Source organism: Schistocerca gregaria, chromosome 4, assembly GCF_023897955.1.
Source record: "Schistocerca gregaria isolate iqSchGreg1 chromosome 4, iqSchGreg1.2, whole genome shotgun sequence".
In the NCBI taxonomy this organism is placed as follows: domain Eukaryota; kingdom Metazoa; phylum Arthropoda; class Insecta; order Orthoptera; family Acrididae; genus Schistocerca; species Schistocerca gregaria.
In genome coordinates this window covers 256,068,694-256,090,827 of record NC_064923.1, presented here as the reverse complement: position 1 = coordinate 256,090,827, position 22,134 = coordinate 256,068,694, and the positions used below count along the sequence as shown (strand labels likewise).

Genomic DNA, 22,134 nt, shown 5'->3' with positions numbered 1-22,134 from the left:
ATTTTGCACTGAAGAAAGTAAAGTGAAAAGTGGTTATAATTAGCTACAGAAGACATTCAAAATGTTGAGCTAATTACAAAAACTTAGAGGTGATTTAAATTTGTGTAATAAGCTTGACCCTGTGCAGATTAGTGAAGTATCGGAAATTGTGGAACTATCGGAAATTGTGGAACGCATGTAATAAACACAAGAACGAGTTACATTCATATAGACGCACTGAACTAATGAATATCAATAACTTATGGGGCTGAAGGTAGCTGGTGACCACAGAAACTGATAATTTCCATTTAAAATTTTTTTATGATGGTGCCAAACCGGTAACTGCTTTAAGAGACGATGTGGATGAATTTTTTCCAACAAAGAGAGTTAGAGTTTTGAAAAAAAAAAAAATGTAGAGTTGATTTAAACTCCCTCAATGAATGTAAATCTTGAAGTGAACAAACTTCAATATCTTACTAAACAGAGGCGAAGAAAATTATCATTATGACAAAAGAAATAATCACTATAATATAAAAGTAGCATAAAGGACAGAATGCAGAAATTTTTTACTGCTGGGAGCACTATGGCAGGGGAACAAATAAGCCAACTAGCTTCAGCCTTAATCTCTTAAATAGCACTATTTCTACTGGGAACATAGGCTGATGTGCACATATTATGCAAAGTACAAGACAAAATTTACTTACAATAATATTGAAATGTTTAAAAAAATTCTTCATTTTCATTACAGCCGTGGAGAGAGGCCTGGAACTGTTCTGCATTCTGTCACTTGAGTTCATTTAGTGAATAAAGATTTAACCTTGAATGTATAGAGTGGGGGAAATGTAACTTTGAATCAAAAATTATTTATAACTTTAATAACACTTAACTAAGGAAGGAAAAGTAATTAGTGAGTATGGACAATGGGAAAGAAATGAAGAGGAAACTGCCTGGTAAAATTTTTCACAGAGCATAATTTAATCTTCACTAATGCTTTGTTTAAGAATAATGAAAGAAGGTTGTATACATACAAGAGATCTGGAGACACTGGAAGGTGTCAGATTAATTATTTAATATCTGCCAGCTGTGCCAATTTAGGTGGGAGGCTCCTGTTTTTCCACTTTTTCTCCTATGTCCCAATTATTCAATTATTTCTCCATATTTTTAGCTGGTATGTGTCAGACTTAAGACATTTGTTTTGAAAACCCGACACTTCAGTTTTTTGGCCAGTACTTGAAAGTTCTTTGCGCATTTGTCACTTTTAATCAATATCCTTATTGATGTTTATAAAAATCAGGAAGCTGCTTTGTGACCTTTATATCGATTCTTAATTTTCTCTTTCCCAAGCATTTCATATTATGTACACTCATATTGCTCAGTGGTGCACGGACTGTGTGCTGTTTGGGCTTGTGTTTCTGTGTTGTCATTGTGCTTAAGCAAAGTCACTTATTATTTAACATTTTTTATAATTTGTGTATATTTTCACAGTGGATGGTTATTAGTGTTGTTTTGTTGCCTGGATCTCTAGAAGGTGTGTAAGCAGTATTTTACATGTATCTTATTTGTCATATTTGTAGTATTTTATTTTTCATAACAGCAAAAAAATGTAATTCTGTTTTCAGCAAGCAATATTTGGAACAATTTCCATGCATTTTCAGGTCTGGGAAAGGTCTGCTGTTTGCATTTTGTACTTTTTACTTATGTGACAATTGTATATACATAATGGAAAAAGCAATTTTCAAAACATGGAAACAAAAAAAGCACTGAGAAAATGTTAACATCATTTATTTTAGAACACAATTTGCCAGTCAATTGTGCTGACCATGTGTGTCACCTGAACCGATAACCTGGTCTACATCACAGATAAGGTATATGGAATCAACATTTTGGGCAGTTCTGGTGTTTTGATTTGTGTTCTTATAGCCATTATACAGCTTTGTGATTACATAGGAAAGGACTCACATAAGTTGTTTTGAGTTTGTACTGAAAATAAGCCACAGTTTTTCAATTATGTCCTTGAAATGCTCAGGAAAATAATGAACTGAGTGAAATGAGACATTGCAGACAAGTGGATGCTGCATCATGACAACACCCCATGATGCACAGGCACTTTCACCATGGAATTTTTGACCTCAAAAGGCATTCCTATTGTTCCACAGCCCCCCCCCCCCCCCAAATTCACATTATCTGAGTATTTTTTACTTTTTTCTTTTCCCAAAATTGAAAAATATCTTGAAAGAATGTCATTTTGGGACTCTGGAGAACATTCAAAAGAATATGGCCAACATGTTACCCTTCCCTTTCAAACCTTTCAGTGGTAAATTGTCGGGCATCACATGAGTTACTCAATTTAATTCATGAAATGTGAAAGGGGATACAAATAAATAAAAATGAGACTGAAAATGGCTACTGGACAAAGGTAAGTATATAGAAGCATGTATCACTAGGGGAAAGATAAATACTGCCTACAGGAAAAGTAAAGAGGCCTTTGGAGAAAAGAAAGCAACTGTATGAGTATCAAGAGCTCAGATGGAAAACCAGTATTAGGCAAAGAAGGAAAACTGGAAGTTGGAAGGAGTATATAGAGGGCCTATACAAGGGAGATTAACCTGAAGGCCATGTTATAGAAAGGGAAGATGGCATAGATGAAGATGGGATGGGAGATATGATACTGTGAGAAAAATTTGACAGAGCACTCAAAGACGCAAGTCTAAGCATGGCCCCTGGAGTACACATCCCACCAGGGCTACTGATATCCTTAGGAGAGCCAGTAATTAAAAAACTATTCTACCAAGTGTGTGAGATGTACAAGACAGTACGAGACAGGCAAAATACCCTTAGACTTGGAAGAAAAATGTAATAATCCCAATTCCAAAGAAATCAGGTGCTGACAGGTGTGAATATTATTTAACTATCTGTTTAATGAGTCATGGTTGCAAAAGACTAACAGGAACACTTAACAGAATAGTGGAAAAGTTGGCAGTAGCTGACATTGGGAAGATCAGTTACTATATTCTGGAGAGAAGTAGCAACATATGAGGCAATAGTGACACTCTGACTTCTCTTAGAAGAAAGGCAAACCTTTACCTATAGTGTTTGTATACTTTGAGAAAACTTTTTATTATGCTGAGCTGAATGCACTTTTCGAAATTCTGTAGGCAGAAGGAGTAAAATACAGGGAGCAAAAAGCTTTTTACAACTTGTACAGAAGCTAGATGACAGTTATAAGAGCCGAGGGACTTTAAAGGGAAGCAGCGACTGTTAAGGGAGTTAAGAGGTTTTTAGCCTAACCCTGACATTATATTCACTCTATTGAGCAAGCAGCAAAGAAAACCTAAGAAAATTTGGAGAAGCAGTTAATGTTCTGGGAGAACAAGTAAAAACTTTGAAATTTGCCTGATAACACTGTAATTCTGTCAAAGACAGCAAAGTACTTGGAAGAGCATGTGAACAGAGTGGATAATGCTTTGAAAGAAAGATATCAGATGAATATCAACAAAAGCAAAGCAAGTGTAATGGAATGTAGTTGAATTAAATCAGGTGATGCTGAAGGAATTAGTTTCGGAAACACAATACTTAAAGCAATAGATGCGTCTTTTCTTCTCATCCCGTATGGTAAGTCTCCTCTGATCTGTGTTTCTGGGTGACTTTCCTGAAGTCTACCCCTTTTCATAGACCTCTCCAGTCCTTTTCCTTCATCCTTCTTCCTTCCCCTTCAACCCTCTGCCTGAGGAAGGAGCCACTGGCTCCGAAAGCTTGCAAATTACAACAGTCTTTTATGTGTGTGTTCTGCTGCTGCTTGGCGAGTAGATTTTTTATCTCTCCAATTAAATTATTTTGCCAATAGATGAGTTTTGCTATTTGGGCAGCAAAATAACTGATGATGGCTGAAGAACAGAGGATATAAAATGTAGACCAGCAAGGATGTGTTTCTAAAGAAGAGAAATTTGTTAACATCGAATATTGGTTTAAGTGTTAGGAAGTCTGTTCTGAAGGTATGTGTCTGGAGTGTAGCTGTGTATGGAAGTGAAACATGGGCAATAAAAAGTTTAGACAAAAAAAGAATAGGGGTTTTTGAAATGTGGTGCTACAGAAGAATGTTGAAGATTAGATGGGTAGATCACATAACTGATGAGGAGGTACTGAATAGAACAAGGAAGAAAAGAAATTTGTGGCACAACTTGACTTTAAGAAGAGATTAGTTGATAGGACACATTGTGATTGATAGGATGTTTTCTGAGATATTAAGGGATCACCAGTTTATAAATGTATGGATGTCTGAGAGTAAAAATCATAGAGGGAGCCCAAGACATGAAAACAGTTAGTTAATTCACTAGGGTGTAGGTTGTAGTTGTTATTCAAAGATGAAGGGGCTTGCATAGGATAGAGTAGCATGGAGAGCTGCATCAAATCAGTCTTCCAATTGAAGATGATCACCACCATCAGCACCAGCACAACTACCACTACCACCACCACCACCACCACCACCACCACCACCACAACAACAACAACCAGTTTTTATGGTGGTGGAATTATTATACATTGCTAAAATTCCTCATAAGCACCATCATTATCAACCAGTTTCCAGGAAAAGGTGGGGATGTTTGCAACAGGCATCCACAAATAATTTATTGACACATTTTAAAATCTTGCCAGATTTGCAGCTCCATCTCTTAAAGAGTTTTTGGTTCTATATGATAATCTTCCTCCTCGTTTGCTCACCTGCAGAAGTTGCAGGGCATTAGATCAGGACTCCTTGTAGGCCTATCAAGGGGCCACAATGTCCCCACCAGTATCCTGGAAAATGGATATCGAGCCATACACAGACAGCTCTTATGGAGTGAGTTGGAGACGCGTAAAGAATAGGTCATTGTAATTGTCCCATGTGGATACAGTACCCTTAATATAATCTTCAAGAATATCAAGGTACCATTCAGCATTTTTATGCCCCAAATGAGATGTGGACGTACAACTAGGTATTGCTGCACAACACAGTGATCTTTGGGTGACGTTGGCTCTTTTTTCCAAATACCACCCTTGAATCCTCTGTTACTAAGTAATATCAGCGGTGCTTGTTAACATACCTATCCACTTGAAACACAGTTTCAACTGACCACAGGACATAATCAAATAGATTGAACCATTGCATTGTTCATCAGAAGGAAGTAGCATCTCCCAATATGCCAACCGATATTCGGTCTTTTGGCAGTATTCGCGGCAGGCATATGATTCCTCAAAACAATTTGAATTGTATGTTGGGTCAAACCAATTTCAGGAGATGCCTGTCTTTGTGATTCCTGAGAACTTTGAGTGAACATTTCCTGAAGCACTTGCACATTTTCTGACATTCTGGGTGCTGAAGGGTGTTCATTAGCTTTGAGTGGCAATTCCTTATGGTCTTTGCCACCATCTCTGTAATTGGTGGTGTAGTGATATGCACTGATGGTTGGGAAGTTGTAAGCTTCATCTCGGTGAGCTCATGCTCTACGGACAGCTTTCCCCTACTGGGAAGTTGCAATCTGTCATCTTTATACGTGCCTGTTGCAGCCCCAGTCATATGCATGTACACTTTTCACATTGTTCAAATCACACATCAACCTGTGAATTACTTAAGTAATTTCCTGTTTATCACTTACCTTGAATTTTTTTATGTAGCCTTTTAGAATAACTGTAGTTACTGTAGGAGTTTCAGCTATATATTAGAAATATTTTCAAAAATATTCAAAATTACCTAAAACTTAATTAAACTTGTTAACTCTTCATTACAAGCAACATCCTGACACATTAATATGTTATTGTGATACATCAGAAGATAAACTGAACACTCTGATGCTACATAGTTAGTTAATAGCTTTTTGTTTGTAATAGTATAAGTTCCGTAATGATGTGTCATATTAATCTTTGAACTTGTTAATAATTATATTAATCTTTGAACTTGTTAATAATTAAAGAGCATGCGAAGTATATTGCGTAAAAACAGCAGGGAGCGTACATGGTATGATATGCTCAGTGTAAAGTAGCCAGTTTAAGGACTGTACAAGCAAGGTTTTTACTCCTGTCCTTAAGACTAGTATAGATGAAATTATCTGCAGTTTATCTGCTTTTGGAAAAATACTAACAAGGAGTTTGATCGAAATTTGGAACCATCATACAGTGATGAAGATGAGGTTCCCAGGTACCACATCAAGAATTTTAATTTCACTTTATTAATTTGTTTAAATGTAATTTTGCAATTATTCTAATCCTTTGTCATGTGATTTTAATGATTATATTAACTATTTCATTGCACAAGGGCAGCTGCGGTTCTCCCTTAGCTCTGAGGGAAAGGAAAGAATATGGTGTAGCCACATGTTTTTCTTTCCAGAAAATGATTCTTAAGTCAGTATTATGAAGGTTTTAATAGGATTGGAACTGCAAGTTTTTTATGGGTACTTAAAAATCACATTTGTCTTCAAAAAATATTAAAAATACACCATACCACCATGTCATGCTCCCTCTTCTGCACCATACCATCGTGTCATGCACCCTCCTCTCCATAAACTATCTTAGAGACATCCTTGTTTCATTTGTTCTTATTTTGTCTTCCAATTGTCATTTTTGCATTTGGAATTTTTGTGCTTCTGATTTTAATTTGTTTTATGTACTATTGTTTATTTAATTTCTTCTGTTTTGATTTTATTTTTTCATTCACGTTATTGCACTCATTATTTCTATTTGTCTCATTGCCTGAATTTCACTTTATTTATGATTCCTTCTTTCATTTAAATCTTCATATTGCATTATTTTGTCCATAGTGCAACAAGAATTTATGTTTTAAATGTTTGAATGACAGTTACCATCTAACAAAGTGTACATCTTGTAACTAAAAATACTTTTCAGCATCATTGCACAGCCAATATAAACAGATTAATTTGTCTTTTGTTTAACTGATAGTTCAGCACTTTCAAAAATTTTAATATTATTGTAGGTAAAGCAAAATAATTAAAATCACATGCACAAAGATTCCAATCATTCTTTTTTCGAGACAAAATAAGAGTGAATAAAATAGTTAATAAGATGGTTAAAATTATGTGATAAAGGATTACAAATTTAAAAATTTTCATTTAAACCCATTAAGTGAATAAAAATAATGATCAAAACCATTTCAATAAATATTTAAAAATTTTATAGGACATAATGAGATTCGAACTCACAACCTTCACTACATCAGTAACATACCTTAACTGCTATGCCATAGTACCACTTTGTCCCCAGTCATCCGATTGAGGCTATAGTATATCACACAAAATTCCTGGTTCTCCTGCCCCCCTCCTCTTGTCGACTACTTGCAAATGAGGTCCACCAGGGTGAATGGCTATAAAGTGTGATAGCTGGAACTTTAATCTACATCACAATATTGATGATCTCAAAAATATTATTCTACCCCTGGGGACCTCTCCTTGTAAGTTTGGAACATGAGTAAAGTAAATTTATAGTTGGGACTGGTCAAGGAGGGAAATTACCATTCTGACAGCAAAAGACTATGAAGCTGATTAGATACAGTATGATCCAGCCAATCAGATTGATAACTATGGCATGTTCTAGAAGGGAGAGAGATATGCGCAAGCTTATCTTGAGGAGTAGTAATTCAGCTTTAGTAGCATGAAGGCTTAAGTTTCAGTATTGTCATAATTTTGTAAAAGTGTTTGATTTGCTTATGCTGAAAAGTTGACCTGTTCATAAAATGGTAAGAGCAGATGTAAACAATGTTTCTGGAAGTATTTGTGAGTTGAAGAAACTTTTGTGACTTTCTTTTGATAGGCTGTAGAATTCCACGTGGCAGGCTATGCAGTCAAAGTTGTTTAATTCCAGTTCACTGAACATTAGTGACCAAGTACACTAAACCTAATAATCATCATGTGAAATTTCAAACTCTTTAGTGGCTTTTAAAATTTGTGATTCTTGAGACAGCAGATTGTTAGTTCATACATATGCTGGCCACTTACAAACTATGAGGGATTATATGTTTTTACTTCAAGAACTGTGTGTGAGAGCAGATTGGTGGCAATATGTGTATCATTAAAATTGAAATATATAGTTTTATTTAGTACCAAACATCAAACAGTGTTTAAAAGTATAATATAATTGAATGGATAAAAAAATCTCCTCACCAAACAACAGCAGTAGAAAATGCACACAAAGGATATGGAAATGTGTAAGCTTTTGGAGCCAGCAGCTGCTTCTTTTGACATAAGGGTTGAAGGGAAAGGAACAGGGATGAAGGAAAAATACTGGCTCAGAACACCAGGTCAGGGGGTATTATCAGATCAGATCAGATGAGAAGGAAAGACAGGATTTGAAAACCTTAGTGCTCAAAGGTGGAAGATAGGTTGATAAGCAAGACAGAGAAAAGCAATATGCAAGAGTCATTTAAGAGTGGAAAACTAAGTGCATTATACATGTTAGACTGTTGAATGTTTTCTTCAGTAATATTTGTCTTGCTTACTATCCTGTCTTCCACTTTTGAGCTCACAGATTTTAGAATCTCATCCAGTAAGTCTTCCCTGACCCAGGGTTCAGGGCTACTTTTTCATAACTCTCCCCATTTCCTAAACCTCGCCAGTATTTTTTCTCCTCCCTTCAAGCCTTCCACAAGAGGAAGGAACCAGTAACTCCCAAATCCTGCAAATTTCCATAAATTCTACTTGTTTTCTCCTGCTGCGACTTGGTTAGTATATTTTTTTATCTATCCAGTTCTATCATTTTCTAAACATTAAGTATTAATAAAGGCAGAAACATTTTTCAGTTGGGAGTTGATTCATTGGCAGTGGAGAAGATAGTAGCTATTATTAGTCTGTGTATGTATTTAATTTTCAAGAATGCATAGTTGTTCACTAACAAAAAGCGGGAGCTTCAGAAATTGACAGAAATGCTGGTCTATCAGTGTTCACTATCATCAAAAGACATGGGTAATACTGTTCATTTATTTGCTTTCGTTTGCTAGAGGAAGGAACACCTAGCTCATAACACTAGCTTATTTATCACAATTTGTTTGTTCCAATGCCTACTGCTGCCAAGCAACCAGAAATTTTATGTACTCTTTCTAGAATGTGGAAAAATGACTGTTAACAAAACAGAAGCCTTTGCCTTTGAGTGTACATGAGCATTCTTGAAGCAGCTACTTGAATCTCATGCTGCTATCGAGGATCTAGAAATACAGCACTGCTTTAATTGCAGTCCATTCATCAGTCGTCCTGGTAAAGTCTCTGATGGTGGTGGTGGTGGTGATTATAAATGGTAAGGTCATCAGTGAACTTGTGTGAATGATATATAGATGAGCGTGGTGAGACTCTACTAAAAAATAATAATAAATTGGAAAACCAAGTTGCATTCATACAAAGAATTGAAAAGGCAACCGCCCATAAAATGAGCATAAAAAAACTAACTAAATAAAACCAAGGATAAATGCCAGAACATACAGGGTTAAAGGAGGACGGGACAGTGTTTGGACGACAGCTGAAAAATAATGGGTGACCGAGCCACTCAATAACACATTAAAATCATACCCAATATTCTGGGAAGAATTCCAAATATCACACAGAATCTTAAAACACAAACCACAGTCACCTCATCAACAGTTAAAATAAAAGCAAATCATGTGGGAGAACCAAATCATCTCTCAGTTATTTAATTCCAGTTTGCTGAACATTAGTGATTAAGTATACTACATTACATTTATACCAGTTAATAAAGTTAAATTCAAATTCTTGATGTGGTACCTGGGAACCTCATCTACATCACTGGATGATGCAGATAATTTCATCTTTGCTAGTCTTAAGGACAGGAGTAAAGACCTTGCTTGTACAGTCCTTAAACTGGCTACTTTACATTGAGCATATACCACGTATGCTTCCTGCTGTTTTTACACAATATACTTCGCATGCTCTTTAGTTATTAACAAGTTCAAAGATTCATGTGACACACACACATCTCAATCACACAAAATCTTAAAACACAAACCACACTCACCTCATTATCAGTTAAAATAAAAGCAAACCATGTGAGAGAACCAAATCAGCTCTCAGGTTGTCATGTAAAACACACACTATTAAAATATGTCATATTGAAAGCTGTGTCCCACATGGGCAACATCTTCAGCTTGTCATGGTCAGAACAAAGTAAGTCATGGTCATGCTGAAGGTTTTACAGAAAGCAGCTTATTATTCCTCACTCCCAGCCACTAAGCCCTTCCACCAGCACATGGGCTTCTTGGTCACCGATGAGGGGACTGAACAGCAAGCAGGAGATGGAAGGGAGGAAGCTGCCTCAGTAGCCGCTTCAGTAAGTTCATTTTGCTGGACGCCTGTGTGCCCTGGAACCCAGCTGAAAAATATTTCCATGTCCTGCCTTTGCAAGAGGAGGAGGGTATTCTGTGCTTTCTGCACCACCTAATTCTGTTGGATACATCTGACCAAATAGACACTATGAGAATCTAAGAAGATGAGGAATTTCTTGCCATAATGCCACCTCATCTGCTCCAGTAAGCCAGGGGGATCTACTCAAACCCTGACTTTGGACCTTAATGCCCCCACCTGTAACAATTCAGAGCTTGCCCCCACCTGTAGTAATTCAGAGCTCTCCCTCTCACAGATCCTAAATGGCCTCATTGCCCATGAATCGTGACAGAACAGCTGTTGCAACTGCAGCTTTGCAACAGATATAGACACTAGCAATTTTGGAATGGACAAAGGCCTGTATGCATGGCGTGCCACAAGTAGATGACCTCGAATAAACGGCGGAGTCTCACCAGGCTCTGCACACAGGCTAGCTACTGGACTTATGCAATAATGCCCTGTTGACAGCCTAAAGCCATTGTGGTAAACTGCATCCAGCATTTGGTAGTGTGAAGGACTTGCTGATCCATAAACGAGCATCTGTATTCCAGATGGGGTTGGACAAAGGAATTACAAAGTTGAAGCAGATGTATCCTGTCAGCTCCTCAAGACCTATGACTGATGCATATAAGGATGTTTAAAGAACTTTTAGTTCTTTAAGGTGTGGCGACCTTGTTAGCTTCTCATCACAAGTGAGGTCCAAATATTTCATCTTTTTCCTAATAGTGAGAATAGTATGTCCCAGTTTTAAAACAGGTAAATTAAAAGGAGAGTGAGAGTGATTGAAATCAACATAGTTTTCTCCAAAGAGAATTAAATATGTGTGATGTTAGATGAATTGTCAAATGCAATTGCCAAGTAGCCACTGCAAGGTTGGGGAATGCACAGAAGATGGTGAAGTCGTTCACAAACAAGGAACACAGTGTGGGGTGCAATATTGTGGATATAGTACTGTTGATCACAATGGCAGATGCCTCGACACTTAGAATATTCCCTTGATTGACATCAGTCTCCTGCTTAAAACAGGCTTAAAATGGCCAGACAGCACATTCCCAACCTTATGTCAAAAATTACTGTGTGATAGGAAAGTGGGTAGACGTCCATGGAACCCTTGCTAACAAAGTTGCAACAAAATACTATGCCTCCAGGTAGTATCGTAGGCCTTTCCCAAACTGAAGAAGATACTGATAAGGTGTTGCTTATGGAGGAAAGCTTGCTGAATTGCTGCTTCGAGTGTGGAGTGATATATCCTGAACCCACACTAGGTGCCAGCTGACCATATGCTCCAGTGCCTTTCTTAATCAGCTTGTTACATTAATGCTATGATAACTACCGGGGTTAGTTCGATCCTTCCCTGGTTTTAAAATCAGGATTAAAACAGATGCTTTCCATGAGTTGCATAATTCTCCTGTCATGCAAATTTCATTGAAGAGCTGGATGAGTAGTCCAATTGTTTCAGCATACCATACGTTATCACATCATGGCCATGTGTAGTGTCATGAGCTACTGACAATTCAGAATCCAACTCCTAAAGAGAGAAAGGCATGCTGTATTTCTCAGTGTTGGTGGAACAAAAAGCAAAACCGACCCTATCTCTTATCTCCTGATAATGACAAAGCCGGAATCCTGGTAGATTTGGCGTAACAGCTGCTTTTGGCAGTCATGAGTTCTACCTTGAGATCCCCCTGATGGCTTCCCACACTTTACGTGCGGATGTGGACCTATTGATAGAGTTCAGTAACTCTGACCAAGACCTCTCCTGCATTATACTCCTCGCCTTTGTCTGCTCTCCATTCGAAAAGTTGCAAGATTCACATCTGTAGCCCACTGACTGAATGGTCAGTAGCCACCCTGCTGTCTCTGGTTGCAGAACAATTTATCATTCCACAAAGGGACAGGGTGCCTCGTAGATGTTCCCATTGACATCAAGCTGGATGCATCAGTAGCGTGATGGATCATGGCCATAACGTGGTCCACCTAGTTCTTGATGCCGTCAGTGCTCAAAAACAGCTAACTACCTGTAAAGCATTCAGTTAACTTTCTGAGTAGCTATCTTGATGCCTTCCTTTTGGGATCTGCTCCATCAGGCAAATAGATCCAGACAGGGTAGTGCTTGCTACCATGAAGGTCATTGTGCTCTCGCCATTGAGCAGTGTCTATAAAAACAGGCAAGCAGAAGGGAGAGGCCCGTAGTGGTGCTAAAATGCATAGTTTGACGAATGTTTATCATTAATTCCTGTCATATCCTCACATGTCAGACCCCTGGGCAAGTGCTGTTAGAACACTATAAACTGAAATGGATGGGTTAGAAAACCAAGATGATGTGTAAAGACTTCACTGTCAATGGGCTCATGAGACTGAAGATACACAGAGCCACTATCCAAACAGTGACTGCTTTTAGTGTTGTTAATGGCAGAGGTGAGGAGTGTAATGTGTCCTTCATGAACACTGCTCCACAGCCCCTCCTCCCTCCCATTCTTCCTCCCTCTCACCAGTAAGGTTGTCTTTTCTGTGGAGGTGACAGCATCCAAGTATGTGTATGTCAATCTGTTGAAAATGAGTCTCTTGGGGATGGAGGCCAACTGGTCTGTTCTGTATGAGGAGTCTCAGTCTCTCCAGATGAGTCTTGTATCCATTCATATTCCACTGGAGTATTGCAAGCCATTTCAGTGGTGTGGTTTTGATGTATTCCTGTCCTTGCGCCAGGGCTGATGAGGCACTTGTAGAGTGAGGGGAATTGGGGGGGGGACTGCCTGTGTATGGTGACGAGGCATCACAATCCGTGATGACCTCCTCCTCAGTCAAATATGTGGAACAACTTCTAATGGCATCCGGGAAAACTTTTGACCCAAATGTTATGACCATTTCCCTTCAAGGATGATGATCACTATGAATATGTTGCTGGTCTCTTCTGTCATAGCTGCGTGGAACGCTTTGTCTTTGCTCACTTCACTTTGGCATGTACAAGCTCTGGTGGTGGATATGGTGTGCTGGACATCATCTGAATTGAAGTGTCCCCTTGGGAAGAGGTTTCTGTGCCACGGAAGCATACAAAGTGGCAAACATAGGGAGTTTTGTCACCTTATATTCTTTTTCAGCTTCTACATGGGGAGCATCTACTTGGTCACTTTATTTCCTAAATTTTGAATTCCTCAGCAAAAATAAGTGAATGTTGGCTCTAGATGGGAGGCTCCCAGAGCAGTTAACACATGTTGCTGGAGTTGCCAGTCAGTCTCAGAGTCATGGTCTGCCTCTCCATACTTTCCACAGGTCACTTCTCTTCTGCAACTTAGCATTATCTGGCCAAAATGCTAGAATTTGTAGCACCAGAAAGGGTTAAGTGTGTAATGCCTAACCCTTATCAATAACGTGTACAGGCAGCGTTGGAGAATTGTAGGTCACAAGGAAGGTGAGGGTCTTCTAAATTTTTCCATTATTCCTCTCTCCATGTGGTGCCCATTCTTGTTTAAGTTCTATGATGTCTGTGCCCCTAATATAGTGTGAGTTGAGGGATTTATGCAACTCAGCAATTATGTTATAGTCAACTGACTTCGTAAGAAGTTCCACCTGCTTTGCCCCGTTAGTGTCAACCAGTAAGGAACCAATTTTGGAACTGCTTAATAGACATTAAGGTACCAGCAAGCTCCATTACTGAATACAGTTGATTATGTAATGGACTCGCCTCCCTTATTCAGATGGTACACTCATCACACTGGGAGTTGAAGCATTAACACCTTGGTCCCATGAGCAGCTAGCGGAAAATAAGCAGACACCAAGACAGAGCCCCATTTGCCCAAGTACGCCTGACACGACTGAGTTGTGGCAGGTCCCCAAAGGACACCTGATAAAGACTGTTCCACCTTGACAGCCATGCATCTCATTGGTGCACAGCACACCTTAAGATTGAAGGATCTCCTAGAGAGGTTTGCACATTCTCGTGACCCAGTTGGTTAGCCAAGATCACTGGCCTTTGTGAAGCACAATGCTCCACTGCCATGCCACACAGTCATCAGTGGAGCATGCCGAGAGGTTACAGTGACAGACGACTGGTGTTGCGCACCAATTCACAGCTTGGCAGTCCCAGGGTCGCCTGTATCCAGCAAACAAATGCTGTGGCCCTGGGGGCAGATGGCATGTGGAAGACAAAGACTGTACATATGATATCAAAAAATAGATAAAACGAGTAGGGAAAAATAACATGAACTAAAGTCTTAACACATTGACTGCCAAACACATTGTGATGAATGTTTCACTGCCAGCTGATGGGTGTACAGTATCAAGTACACAAAGAAAGCAGAGCAGAAAAAAAAGTAAAATTTGATAAGAAAAACGGTAACAATTTGTAACTGACCTTTAACTTGCAGTGATTTTCATCTGAATCAGAAGCTTTGCTGTAAGTAATGACATTACAAACAGTTTCAGACTTCACCCTAAGAAAAAACTGTTTGCTGCTTCAAAAAAAAAAAAAAAAAAAAGATAAATAAGTGTGTCAACACTGATCTAATAGCTATACATATTTTTATTATTTTCTTTCAGAATCAGCAGTGGACAGTACATATGGAAAACTTAGTTTCTTAAGTGAAATTATTGTAGTTTTTATGTCGTAAATACCACTAAGTGTGGAAAATATGATGTGATAACTGAAGTAACAAAGCAATATGCAAGAGATCATCATTCAAATAGGTAAATTTCCCTTCTTCAAGCAGCAACAGTAATGGCACAGTAATATGCTGTCACTTAGAGAAAGTAAAGGAGAGTCCTGATATGAGATTTCACGAAGCAGGAGAGTTCTTATGTATGTTACATTTGCCAGTCCCTTGCTGTGATACTGAAACTCTTCTGTATGATTCCTTACAGATATGGAAGCATCCATAGATATCTTAACTTCTGAAGTTTCAGAAGGAATAGGGTCAGAGTTTTGTTTCATGAAGCTGCCGCTGAGTCATCACAGCACCTAAAAGTGATGACAGCACATCTTGTATTTCCTATTAGTACTAGCTCAGTGCACTGAGTGTTCTTACCATTCTACTTTTTCTTTGTGAATAGAAAGTAAAGGTCATTACTGCACCATTTTGTTTACTTGACATCCTTGTGGTGGTGTTTGTTTTCCATGACCAAACAAGACATCATGGTCAGTGCTTTTTCTCTACTAAAGAAATAAACACAGCATACACAGTGCTCTAAATTACATTCTAGAAATATCCTCGAGTGATATGTACTGTATTAGAGGCTGTATAAATTTTAACTGAGAATGTTTTAAACTGTAATTGTACATCTGAAAATAAAATTTGTGTCACTCTCCCATATGCTTTTTCGCATAATCATCCTACCCTTTCAGTACTAGTAGCCTACGACTTCGTGTAATCAAGATATCAACAACAGGCAAATATGTGGTAAGGTACTGATTTTCTCTCTCTCTCTGCTGCAACGTTTGTTTCCATGTAGTGGTTACACAGAAAGCGGCCAGCTTCACCAAGGCCATTTCATGCTTAACTAGTTTCACAATAATGTATTTTGCATGGTTTTTAACAGTGCTTGTCCTCATTTGTTGCTTAGCAGCAGTTTCGAAGTGCACCCTTTTGTCCGTTCAGAAAGCTGATTACTCATTGCTTTATTACTTGCAGTTGAAATGAAATTTGTATAAAAATAATTTAAGTTCTCTTTTGCTTTGGCTGTTAAATTGCTATCAATAAAATACTGTTAATACTGTTAATTGCAACGATAAAAAGAAAACATTCACATGTAGCAACCCTATTAGAGTGAATCCGTGATTTGACATGGTGTTATCATTAAAATCATAAAGAAGCTTGTTCACTGAGTGGAAAATTATAATGTATGAAAGTGAAGAGGAAGAAGACTACTACTCAGCAAACTGAAGCGGCAAGGTGGCCACAGTAGCAGCACCACCATATTTACACCTGAGAAGCAGGGAGGGTAGGTAGAAAGAGCATACATTCCAGCACTCTTATAAGTGGAGCGCTGCAGGACTACCAATGAATGATGTTCCCATTTAGAACAAGAACAGAAGCAGAATGTACAATATTTCTGACATTAGCTGCTCGAAACACTTAGATGGCAGTATCTGTAAGACTACCATCCCAGTCATGTCGCTATTTTACACTTCAGTGACTTGATTCATAGTCTGCTGTTTCAGTTGTGAATGGTAATGCCACTCTGTTCAAATCTATACTGGATGATTTTATTATATTTTCAGTTTCCTCGTCTGTCACAGTATCTCACCTCCAGTTGTCATCACGCACTTTTTCTGGTGTGGTACGCATCCATTCAAATTGTCTAATGCCACAACACTAAAAACCTAATACCTTAAAAACAAAAGCCATTTCACCAGGTGAGCTATAATCTGATTCCCAAATATTGAGGACTGGGGTGGGGGGTCGCGCAGGTTGAGGTCATGGGCAAGGATTACATTGTTGCTGGTTCCAAGCTACAATTGCTGTATGTGCATACGTGGGCTCACCACTTGAAGAAAGCTTCCTCACAACAATATCTATTCAATTACAGAGACATTACGGCTAAGCATGTGGATTTATAACCATATTGCAATGTGTTGTATGTCTTTTTCATACTTACAAAGCACTGGAAGAAGCGTAAGTCAAACTAAGTGTCAAAGATTTCTACGACTAGCTGAAGACTGAATGCGAATGTTGGGTTTGAGGTCTCACATATGAGTGCAGACCAAGTCATACTTCAGGGTTCTAAAATGCAGCCGTGAATTAGCATGCAAATATTTTTTAAGTCTCAGGTTAGTACTTGTATGCTCTGAAATACTGGGGGATAAGTGCTGTTCGAATAAAAGAAACAGTTCAATGTGATTTTTAACTCATTGTGATTGAAGGTTTGTGCTTTTATCTGTAATAAATACTTGCAGGTCAGGTTGATCATATTGAGATGGTTGCATAGTGTCTGGGCCAACACAGCTCTCTGATTTGCTTCCAAACAGGTCACTTCCTAGTCTGTTGCATATTCATCCGGACACTTAGAAGTGGTAATTTGAGGATAGCAGTCATCATATGTTGCTCTTGACTTTGAATGATGACTATGAGGCATATCCTAAGAGTTTTGTTTCCCGCAATAATGGTTGAATGTTCAAATAACTTAATAATGATGTACACAAGTACAGCAGGCAACTTCCACACCAGCAGTACTGCCCCTTTGCAAGAGCAGAAACAGCAAGGTCTAATACCCACCATTTGAAAGAGCATTCTTTTTCTCTCTACAAAATACTAAATTACCAAGCTTCCTTTGTACCTGGAATGTCTATAATCACTTTCTCATACTTATTATTCTCTGATAGGTCTACAATCATTCAGTAAAGTTTCTCAAGCTAATTGATGTTTTGAAACAATATAAAATGTATGATTTTCTGAACTTGTTGTCATATGTATTGAAATTAAAAGCTTGCATTAGTCCATGGTGGCTTTTGTATTACCAGACAATAAAAAACAGATATCTTTATTGCCAATGCCCCCATCCTCAAACAGCCCAAAGCCAGCTCCAGGAGGGGGACTTCTACATGTTCCCGGTACTGATAGTTCATTCTTTTTCATTTCAGGCCTTTGATGTACTGAACAGAGATTCAGACGCTTCAAGTTTTGATGCAGCATGCAAGCTATTGTTTTAGTACTGCACACTGTGAAACCCATTTTGATGACTTGCGGATTTGAGGAACCACCCATCAGTGGCATACCACTACCACCTGAGTTCATAGAGTTTAGAAAAATTTCTTTGCTTGTTTTGATAAGCAATAAACATTTCTTTCATATAGCTTAGTGATAGTAATTTTCGTTTCTGAAGATTTGTTTTATCAGTTGTAACAGAAACATTGCCCAACTACATCTACAATTACATCATGTCAGGACCCTCAAAAAAGTCCAACTACTTGATTTCTCTCTCCATCAGAAAGAACTTTGTTTTGTGTTTTCCCTGAGTTGCTAGGATACCTTTTTCTCTTTTCAACTTTCTAACTGTTTTAACCAGCCTCTCGGAGACAATTCTGCTGAGATTACTTTTGATAGAGCAACTCCTTGTGAGAGTCTGAATTCTGACAGTATGAGTAGAAGTGTGCATTTTTTCTTTCAACTTTGACAGTAGCTGAGTATGATAAGAATAGACAATGTACTTCTGAAAGTACTGGCTGCTCTGACTCATCAAGATCAATGCTTAATAGTGGACACCCCCCCCCTGTGGGTTCGGAGGTAAGAATAGGCCCACGGTATTCCTGCCTGTCGTAAGAGGCGACTAAAAGGAGTCTCAAACGTTTTGGCCTTGTGAGATGGTCCCCTAACGGGTTTGACCTCCATCCTCCTAATTTTCTGAAGAGCGAGCCGATTGGGGAAGGGCGCCTTACAAGGAGCGATGTGTCCATCATGCATTACCATCTCTAGCCAGGTTTGTCGTCATCGCTTAGCAGTCCCACTCATCTACCATCTCTTGGGCGTGGATTTGTTCTTGGGTGCAGTTTATTGCAGTCTGCTATGCTGTGTCGCTTTATGCGCCAATGACGATATTGGACTACATCACCTGAAATCCAGCACGGTAGCCAGTCCGTTGTGGTGGGGCCGCCATGTACCCTGTTGGTTGTAGCCCCCTGACTACACAGGGATCGCTCTGCTGATGCCAGTGCCGTTAACTCCCCACGTATGCCAAGGAGTAGATGCCTATCTCCTTGGGGCATTGGGACTCCCGGCAATGGCCATCCTGCCAGGTGGTCGTTGCTGAGGCTGGGTGGCGCCCGTGGGGAGGGCCCTTGGTCGGAGTAGGTGGCATCAGGGCGGATGACCCGCAATGAAGTGTGGTACATCATCTCTTGCTGGCGGCCAGCCGCCAGCAGACTCTAAGCGTTCCAGGGCTCAATACAACGCAACTACGTATGACACCAAATCGTTCCCCTCCCTGGCTACACCATGGGAGGAACGAAAGACTAAGGATGCCAGCGAAACATACTCGCCCCGCTACCTGGTGTGTACGAGAGCTGATGGTGAATCCTTTACATCCATGAAGCCTCAGTTCTTCGTCGAGCACTTAGAGGACTAGTTCGCGGAGGTGGAGGGCTTGTCCAAAATGCGCTCGGGCTCGGTTTTGATCAAATCGGCGTCTTCCGCCCAGTCCCGCCGGTTACTCGATTGTAACAAGCTGGCGGATGTTCCAGTTACAATCACGCCCCATAAGAGTCTTAATATGGTCCAGGGCATAATATTCCATCGGGACCTTCTATTGCAGTCCGATGTCGAGCTTCGCGCCAATTTAGAGCGGCGAGGTGTTCACTTCGTCCGGTGCGTACATCGTGGTCCCGAGGGATAAGCAGGTTGCCACCGGTGCCTTCATCTTGGCCTTCGAGGGTGATACTTTACCTGAGAAGGTCAAGGTGATGGTCTATCGTTGTGACGTCAAGCCATATATCCCTCCCCCGATGCGGTGCTTTAAGTGCTGGAAGTTCGGGCATATGTCTTCCCGCTGTACTTCCAGCCTCACATGTCGAGATTGTCGACGCCCATCACATCCCAATACTCCATGTGCTCCGCCTCCCATCTGTGTAAACTGCGGAGAGCACCACTCGCCTTGCTCGCCGGACTGCAGGATCTTCCAGAAAGAGCGCAAAATCATGGAGTATAAGACCCTGGACCGCCTGACATACACTGAGGCCAGGCAGAAGTTCGAACGCCTCCATCCTGTTCGAATGACTGCCTCTTACGCCGCGGCTACTACTGTTATGGCCCCAGTAGCTCTCCCTCAGACTGCCACCTCTCAGAGCCGGAATGCTACACGTGCCCCCTTGATGGTGGGGGGCACTTCGCTCCCTGCTGCTCCTGCACTACCTGCCTCAGGAGCAGCAACCCCCCAACCATCGGGGACATCAGTCCCCACTTCTAAGCTGGGGAAGCCTCAAACTTCCCAGGCTCGAATAGCACGGAAAGGGTCCCTTGGGTCCCTTCCTTCCCAGGTTTCCGCCTCTGGGAAGGGTGACGTCAGCCAATGGAAGAAAAGCAGACCAGCAGCTGGTCGCAGGGCTTCCCGCTCCTCCTCCGTCCCGGAGACTGACTCGCTGGAGCCCTCCCAACCAATGAAACCCAAGGACCAGAGAGACAAGACGAAGAAGAAGACCTCTAAGGCCAAGGAACACGCGGTGGCATCCACCCCACTGCTCCCTACAGGCCCTGCGTCCGAGGATAAGGTGGAGATCCGGGCGTCCGCTGAGGACCTGGATCTTGCCGGACCCTCGGACACCATGGAAGCAGATTGTACTGGTCCTCCATCGGTGGCAGCAGGTGACCCAGTGGCGTGATCTGCCTCCTCGGTCCCTCCACGCCTTTTTCGGACATGGACAAAGCGATACTCCAGTGGAACTGCAGCGCTTTTTTCCACCACCTTGCTGAGCTTCGCCAACTCATCAGCAGTCACCCTTTCCTCTGCATTGCCCTACAGGAAACTTGGTTTCCGGCAATGCGGACCCCTGCCCTACGTGGGTATCGGGGTTATTACAAGAACCGGGCAGCTTATGAGAGGGTATCTGGTGGAGTCTGCGTCTACATCCTTAACTCTGTCTACAGCGAATGTGTACCTCTTCACACACCTTTAGAGGCTGTCGCTGTAAGGATGTGGACGCCTCAGCCTATTGCTGTCTGCAGTTTGTATCTTCTGCCAGATGGTGATGTCTCGCGTCATGTGTTGGCTGCATTGATAGCACAACTGCCTCCTCCTTTTGTGTTACTTGGCGACTTTAACGCCCATAACCCCCTGTGGGGTAGCGCCGCGATTACTGGCCGGGGTAGAGATGTAGAGACTCTTCTCTCGCAGCTTGACCTCTGCCTCTTCAACACGGGAGAGCCAACACATTTCAGCGTCGTCCATGGCACATTTTCGGCCATCGACCTTTCTATCTGCAGCCCCGGACTTTCACCATCCATCCACTGGAGTGTCCATGACGACTTATGTGGTAGTGACCATTTCCCCATCTTTCTGTCACTACCACAGCGTCACTCTTCTGAACGCCCCTCCAGATGGGCTCTGAATAAGGCTGATTGGGGCTTGTTCTCCTCTCTCGCCACTATCGCACCTCCTTCCCATGACACCATTGATGCGGTGGTTCAGTCGGTCACCACCGGCATCGTTTCTGCGGCGGAATCTGCGATTCCCTGTTCATCCGGGTCCCCTCGGCGGAGGACTGTGCCTTGGTGGTCGCCCGAGACCGCAGAGGCGATTAGAGATCGCCGGCGGGCTCTTCAACGCCATAAGCGGCACCCGTCCTTGGATACCCTCATCGTTTTTAAACAGCTCCGTGCCCGTGCCCGACGCCTTATTCGCCAACGGAAGCAGGAGTGCTGGGAACGGTATGTTTCCACCATTGGCGTCCGTACCTCTGCATCGCAGGTTTGGGCTAAGATTAGGCGACTCCATGGCTATCGGCCACCTGTCTCTGTCCCTGGGCTTTCGCTGAATGGAGTGGTGTGTCCTGACTCCGACACGATTGCGGACCGGTTAGCAGCGCATTTTGCTAAGTGTTCCGCATCTACGAATTACCCACTGGCCTTCCGCTCCCGGAAAGAGCGGTTGGAAAGTTGGAGGCTTTCCTTTCACACGCGCCACGCGGAGTCATACAATGCTCCTTTCAGCGACTGGGAATTCCAGAGTGCACTATCTGCTTGCCCTGATACGGCTCCTGGGCCAGACCGCATCCACAGCCAGATGCTGAAACACCTCTGTGAATTGCCAGCGACGCCTCCTAGATGTTTTCAACCGCATCTGGGTTGAGGGTGTGTTCCCGTCT

The 22,134-nt window shown here is 41.2% G+C and overlaps 1 protein-coding gene across 4 annotated transcripts in view; it reads left to right on the top strand.

The window, feature by feature from the left end:
• The window catches only part of LOC126267028 (uncharacterized), a 117,011-nt gene that overhangs the window by 89,159 nt on the left and 5,718 nt on the right, over positions 1-22,134 (top strand). Inside the window, exon 7 of one of the 4 annotated variants that reach the window (XM_049971810.1) lies at positions 15,207-15,653. The exons of the other annotated variants lie outside the window; for them this stretch is intronic. Coding sequence (XP_049827767.1) covers positions 15,207-15,224 — 18 coding nt within the window. The 3' untranslated portion in view covers positions 15,225-15,653. Of the gene's footprint in view, positions 1-15,206; positions 15,654-22,134 lie in introns of those variants that run through there. 4 annotated transcript variants of the gene reach the window in all.